Source organism: Eptatretus burgeri, chromosome 12 (genome assembly GCF_056783735.1).
Source record: "Eptatretus burgeri isolate ZD-2024b chromosome 12, Ebu_testis_v1, whole genome shotgun sequence".
Taxonomy (NCBI): domain Eukaryota; kingdom Metazoa; phylum Chordata; class Myxini; order Myxiniformes; family Myxinidae; genus Eptatretus; species Eptatretus burgeri.
In genome coordinates, this window is record NC_140972.1 from 55,599,224 (window position 1) to 55,606,723 (window position 7,500).

Below are 7,500 nucleotides of genomic sequence, written 5' to 3' on the forward strand. Positions count from 1 at the left end.
TCTCTCTCTCTTCTCTCTCTCTTCTCTCTCTCTTCTCTCTCTCTTCTCTCTCTCTTCTCTCTCTCTCCTTGAAAGTCTATGCAGCTGTGGTGTCTCTCTTTGGTGCCGTGGCTGTGGCTGAGCTGATCTGTGCCTCCATGATGCCCATGCTGCCTGCGTCCCCCCTTTTTTTGGAGCCTGTGTCCCCTTCATATGCCCCTCCCCCAGTATCCTTTGAAAGACCTTGCCTGGTCCCCCATTTTGAGTGAGAGAGATTGTGTGCTTGTGGTGCCTTCGGTCATTGCGTCTGTTTTAAGTGTGTTTCAGTTTTCTGAGTAGTGTGCATTTATTGATTTATCCTTATTCATTGTTTCAGTCTGCCTTTCGTACTGGGACTCTTTGTTCGTGTTTTCTCATCTGTCTTTCAATAAAATGTTATTTCTTAAGAGATGTGTCTTCTCGTTCCCTTCTTATTGCACATGTGCAAACTGTTTCAGTGATTAGTAAATCCCTGATGGGAAGTAATAATTGGTAAAACAGACTCATTTTAAGAGACTGGAGGGATACAGATCTCGATCGAGGGAAGCCGCTTTTTCTGCTCAAACGTGGTTTAATTTAATTCAACCATTCTCGAAGCACATTGCTTCAGCACAGCGAGGAAGCATTGGCAGACCCCATCGGCACGACAATATGTTTATGCACATGCTCTTGTATCAGCCTGGGGAGTCAAAGAAAAACTGAAATCCCATCCTGTAGCGAGCAGACCATGCGCCGTGAATTTCCAAATAAATTTAATGGCCAGTCATTTGTTTTATTTTTTATTGCCGATCCGAAGCTCATTTCCTCCATTGATTTGGTTTCTATTTTGTGTGAAAGGTTTTCATTGTTTAACTTTGTCTTGTTTCATTCTTTCCATTGTAGGTGGTTCCCCCTACTGTCCAAGGTTGGAAAGAAAGCAAAAGAACGAGGAGAGTTGCAGGTCAGCATTCAGTTTATGCGGCACAATCTGACTGCTAGCATGTTCGACTTATCCGGACATGGAAAACCACGATCTACGTTCGGAAAGTTTAAGGACAAGGTTCGTGGAAAAAAGAAGGGTGCTGGTTTGGACTCTGCTTCAGCTGTTGTGCCATCATCGGTCTCCACTGTAAGGATGGAACGTGACTTTCACAATGAGGACGACCATGATGACGATGGCAGGTCCAAGGAGAAGAATAAATCGCGCAGTTTCCTGTCTCTTACAGGCATTAAAAAGCCAAGTCATTCACCTTCTTCATCCCTGGCATCTTCTACTTTGTCATCAATTGCACCATCACCCGACAATGTCCCGAATGTGACCGGCATCTCAACCATGATTACTCCTCCAGCCACAGACTCTAAAACATTTCCCAGCTTTGGAATGCCTGGTAAAAGACACCATTGTATTTAAAAATAAAATACAACTCGTTTGATATTATTGACATTATGAATATAACTTGTTGCATTTTGAAAATGTGTAGATTTAACAAAGCATCGCAAGGAGAATTGGTTTGAAAATATTTTTGTGTCGCTCTGAGACAAGGACGCCACCATTTGCTATTTCGTAAGTTCAGTCCCAGATGTTGTTAACTTTGGTTTCAGTAGTGCGTGTTACGTATGAAACTTGCTGTCAAAGGGATAAATATCCTGTTGTCTGCCTGCAATATGGATGTTATCCTTCCCAAAAAGATGAAAACTCTTTGCAAGAGAACTTACCCTGTCTGGATTTCAAATTACCCGTAAGAGTCGAGCATAGGGTTGACCACCTTTTACTTCATTAGAACTCTAGATATGCCCATGAATCTCTACGAATGATTTGTTTGATGGGAGATCTGTTTTGATCCCATGAATGCCCTCCCCCCCCCCACCACCACCACATGCCCCTAAAAGCATTGGTCCGAATATTTAAATTTTTGCAAAATGCAAACACAACATACACCAAAAGCAATATAAAATGCACACCAAAAGATGGAGTAATCCAATCTATTATAACATAGTGAGACACTTGATGACAATTAATTAGCAGGTGTGTGGCATTTTATGAAGTAGGTCAGAACAGATTCTTGTAATAAATGAAAGGCGACATACATTGTTTGATGTCCGCAGAAAAACACAGCAATTTGACATCTGCAGTAAACTACTTGCTTGGGTTTCTTTGTTTTCAGACGAACCTGTACGCAAGAGAACGTTCAGTGCCGATGTCGTTATGTTGAGCGAAGTCAAGAAGAAGAGCAACATTAATGGTGATTTGAAGTCCACAACCAATGCAGTGTCAAAGTCGTCACTTTGCATCAATGGCAGTCATGTTTATGTGGAGAAGGATGCTGCTGGAGTTGAGCAGCAAGTGCATAAAACTGGTGGTCTCCTATCCAAGTCATTACAGAACTTGACTAAACCAGAGGAAAGCTCCAAGAAAACCCCTGTGCAGAAGACTGAAAATGCCAGCAAGTTCAATCGAAGCAAGACTAGCTCACTGGGAGGAGGAGATGAAGGGCAGAACAAATCCTTGCTCAGTTGGCGGAGGTCACTAGAACTTGGAAAAGGGAGTGATGGAGACAGTGCTGAACTTAGTGGGAAGTCGGAAGAGAAAAAGGGATCTACAGGTTTCCTTTCACTCATGACCAGTCCTGGAAAGACTGAGGTCGCAGGGACAGAACAACGTGAATCCACAGAAATCAGAAGCAAAAACAAGCCAGATGAACGGCGGAGTAACCTGGGCTTTGTCCGAGCCATGAAGGGTGGGAATGCCACCAAACCCAGGTATGAAGTTTTTCTTCCATTTTTCAAAAAAAACAAAACGTTTCACTGTTTATCTGAATTGAAAATATTCTTTAAAAGGATGGATTGTAATTTGTGTACTTGAGTTGAAATTGGAGAAGATGACTTTCAATACGATTCCAAATCTCTTCCTAGAAAATGATAATGTTGCAGTGATTATGTAATTATTTGGATGCCAATTTGAGAATAGTTTTCTTTAGCAGAATAGTTGGCTTGTAACTTTTGTGGTTTCATTGCTGAGTAATTTTGGCATCTGCTGTGTTCAAAGTATTTCACATCGATTGAAACTATCTGCTTGATTTTTTTTTTCCATCTCCACACATTGCTCATGTTGTTGGAACCACAGGTGCAAATGCTTTATAGTTTATACTGTTCATTTGTCTATTGTCCTTGTCATATATGTACCACCATGAAACTTATCAAAACTATCAGATAGTATAGTATTTCCCCGGGCAACACCAGGTACTTCAGCTCGGATATACAGTATATATGAATAATGTATATAAGTAATCCCCCGTTTCTCGCGGGGGTTACGTTCCAAACCTCCCTGCGCTAAGTGAAAATCCGCGATGAATGGACGCCTCCCCCAAAAATCGACTCGTCTGGTCTGGTCGGTTTGGGAGTGATTGGGTTTGAGGTGCCTGAGATCGACTAGTCTGGTCTGGTCGGTTTTGAGGTGCTGGGTATGAACAGTGCTCGTCCAACGGCGGCAAACCTTTTTCCTTCCCGAAGCATATATCGAGCACCTTTACACTTAACCTTCTCCTGGAGCGTCCCAGGACCTTCCTCTGGCGCTTCGGTTCCTTGCCAGAAGCCTTAGAAGGTGCAGGGCGTTTGGGCGGCATCGTGGGGCTTGGAGAAAAAAACGTAGAAAATATTCGAAGTTCACAAGCGAAACTTTGTCTCGTGCGTTGTGTGACTGGTCAAGCACCACGCGTTATAATTTATTGCTTAAATAATTTATATTTTATATATTATTACCGCGATGTACCAGGGAAATCCGCAGAAAAAAATTAGTTACGTTCCAAGGGAAAACCCGCGATGAACCGGGGGCGCGATAGGTGAACCGCGATGAAGCGGGGGTTGACTATACTACCTGAAGTACCGAGCATTACCTGGGAAAATTCAATGAATACTATAATAACTAGAAGTGCACTCGGTACAGCGCATACCTCTGCATACCTGATCCATGAGAACGTATTGGGCCCAAAACATTTTTGAAACCATGCTATATATCGTTTTTGGCCCAATCTCTCAATGGTGAAGAATCACTGAAAAAATTATCAGATCCAGATTTGTATCTTCACCAAAATTGAATCAATTCATCCATGTCGCATACCCAAAGTGTCCACTAAGTTTTGTCAGAATCCGTCCACAACTTTTTGAGAAATTGTGCTGTATATAGTTTTTGGCCCTTTCTCTTAATGGTGGGGAATCATGAAAAAATTCAAGTTGCTGGATCCGGATCTGGATCTTCAGCAAAATCTAATCAGTTCGCCCTTGTGACACACCCAACCACTCCACCAAATTTCATCCGAATCCATCCACAACTTTTCGAGATATCCTGCACACAAACAGACAAACAAACAAATAGACAGACAGGCGTGAAAACATAACCTCCTTCCACCTTCGATGGCGGGGTTAATAAAATTTGTGATGTTGACAACAAATCACAACAACCTCAGCAAATGATCTTCACAAATATATTACTGGATTGCTCCCGTGAAAAAAATTCAGACAGTGTATAAGCACGCGACCTGATCAAGGCCTGAAGGCCAATTATTTGGTTTTATCTGGGGTCAATTTTTTTTTATCCAATCATAACCCTCAACCTTCCTCTGGATGAAAAGTGTGGTTACACTCGTTCCTGCAGGGTCCAAATGATTAAATTAAGCAGATAGTATTCATGGAATACTTACCCGACGCAATCTTGAGATGGACTTGGTGTAAGCCACTCTTCTGGCAGCAAATTTGTCATCGAGAAAATTTAATTAAAATCAAATGGAAGACTAAATAAAATAGGTACTGCATTGAAGTCATCAGAAGGAACCCGAACAAGAAAAAAGCAAAGATGAAGTCATCAGGAAGAATCTGAATAGGACTCGAGTTCTAACTACAACTCCTCTACCCTCAAACCCATTCAGGCATAGCCAAGTGAGCCTTATTTTTAAAAAAGAAATAAAAAAGAACCCATATCCAAATAATTAAATAATTCTGCCTGCCAGACCATGCATCCGATCAGATTGAAATTTAAAATGTGTATTCCCCATCACTACTATATCATAATTTTGAAGTTTCACTTTGATTGATGCAGGAGTTCAAGAGAAATATTTTTTTTTTATATTTTCATTTAATCCAATATGACTGCCAAACCATGTGACCTATCAATTATTCACGTAGACCCTGATGTCCCCAAGGCTTGGGGAACATCTGTGTGAAGTTTCCCCTCGATCTTCTCCAATGGCCTGATTACCGATTACAAATTTGGATTCAGACCAGGTCACTCTACCCTGGACTTTCTGCTTCTGCTTTCCCAACAATGGATGGAGGTCCTCAATGCCAGACGTGAGATCAGAGCCATCTCCCTAGACATATCGTGTGCTTTCGATACGGTCCAGCACCCCACCCTGCTCACCAAACTGTCTTCCTATGGTATCCAAGGCAATCTCCACTCATGGCTTGGAGACTTCCTGTCCTGTCGCAGCAACCTTCATGGAATTCTCTCATTGCCTCTTCCTGTCCATGCTGGAGTTCCTCAAGGCAGTGTTCTGGGCCCTTTTTCTTTTCTGGTTTTCATCAATGACCTCTTTGACTCTCTGGAAAATCCTCTTTATCTCTTTGCTGATGACTCCACCCTCTGCCGTACCATCCATCATCTCTCACACCGGCAAGCAGCAGCTTCTTCACTCTCTGCAGATCTGGATAAAATCACAAACTGGTCCAACACTTGGTACATGTCTTTCAATCCTGACAAATCTAACACTCTCACTATGTCTCTCCGAAAGGGACGTCTGCAACCCCCCCCCCCTCAAACCCCCAAGCCCCCACCCACTTTCTCAACAATCCTCTTGAAGAAGTCCTATCATTCAAGCGTCTTGGCCTCACGATCTGTCATGATCTTTTTTTTGTATACACTGTCGAGGCTTGTATGAGAGCTAACACACAGAACATACAATAACGGAAGCAGAAGACGAGTGCGAGGAGAGGGAAGGAAAAATCAGTGTGGAACAGAGACATGAGCAGATCTATGGAAGGGAGAGGGATGTGGTGGGGTACACAGGGTAAACAAGATGGACACTACAGGGACTTTCAGGAAGGAAAACAGGGAATTTGAAGGAGGTGAGCTTGGGGTAGATAAATGGGGGTGGAAGATATTGTGGTTTTGGATGGGGGACGATAAGAGATAGTGGTGGACAGCTGTTTTGAAGACCTGGTGGGAATAATTGGATTGAAGAGAGTGTGGGATTCTGTTCCAAAGCCAGGAAAAAGGAGGAATGAAAGAGTGAAGGTGAGCACTGATTCTTGATTTTGGTAGTTTTACCAGAATGGGTTTGCTGGCGGACATTGAGCACCCTGCAGAAATATGGGGGGGACATATCTCAAACAGAGCAGGGGGGGTGAGGCCAGAGAGGAGACGGAAGAAGACAGACAGACCACCCACCTGTCTGCGGCGAGAGAGTGAGAGACTCAAAGACTCAGCCACATCGTGAGAGATACAAATGATCCTAAATGCCTTGGTTTCCACAGCGTGAAGTTGAAAGAGGTGAGAGGCAGGAGCACCATCCTAGAGGGCAGAGCAGTACTCCATCAGGTTGCAGATGAAAGCTTTGTATGTGGCCAGGTGCTCAGGTGGGCCAAGGAAGGACTTTGCACAATGGAGGATGCCCAGTCGGCGACTGCCTTTGGAGGCCAGGTTGGAAATGTGGCTTTCCCTGGAAAGCTCATGGCAGATAGTGAAACCCAGAAACTTAAATTAAAGATCTTCTTTAAGAGGATTGTGGATAATAAAGTAGATGGGGGAGTGGGTGATTTCCAGATGGTCCTTTCGTATTTTTCCTGAGAAAGCCACATCTCCAAGCTCGCCTCCAAAGCCAGTCGCCGCTTTGGCATCCTCCGCATTCTTTGGCATTCATCTTCTTTATCACTTATAAAATTGCAGAAACAAGAAAAAGAAACATGTAAAAACATAGAGGGATGAAATCTCAAAATTAGTAACCAAACAAGGAAGGAATGACACCACATTACGACACCACAATCCTCTTATTGTTTATCAATACATTATCTTTTGATGTTGTTCCATCACAATCCCACAACAAAAGCAAAATCTCAAAAGATATCATGATGGTAATCCATAAGAGGATTGTGGTGTCTTATTGTGGCATCGTTTATATTGAGGATTTTGAAAAGTTGTACATTAAGCCAAATTCCGGTTATCGAACCCTACTTTCTCATTGACCTCCTTTATATTTTGGAGATGCGGAATTATTTTTAAATCCAAGGAAATTTTTCTTTTTTTTTTTACTCTTTTACACATAATGGCTTTTTTCCAGACATCTTGACTTACTTTTACTGAAGTAAGATTGTCGAAAAATGTAGAAATCCTGCACAGTACAGTACCAAAGGTGATCAACACAATGGGATGAACCAAAACAAGCCAAGCTTGAGTGGTCGGAAAAGCACGGGAAACCAGGACAGTGTGAAATGCATGCGAGGACATACGATGGG

At 42.7% G+C, this 7,500-nt stretch overlaps 1 protein-coding gene across 4 annotated transcripts in view; it reads left to right on the top strand.

The window, feature by feature from the left end:
* The window catches only part of LOC147015667 (rab11 family-interacting protein 1-like), an 84,422-nt gene that overhangs the window by 54,304 nt on the left and 22,618 nt on the right, over nucleotides 1-7,500 (top strand). For all 4 annotated transcript variants that reach the window (XM_085848042.1, XM_085848044.1, XM_085848046.1 and 1 more), the window contains exons 2-3: nucleotides 901-1,385; nucleotides 2,163-2,757. In XM_085848042.1, coding sequence (XP_085704168.1) covers nucleotides 901-1,385; nucleotides 2,163-2,757 — 1,080 coding nt within the window. The remainder of the gene's footprint in view (nucleotides 1-900; nucleotides 1,386-2,162; nucleotides 2,758-7,500) is intronic.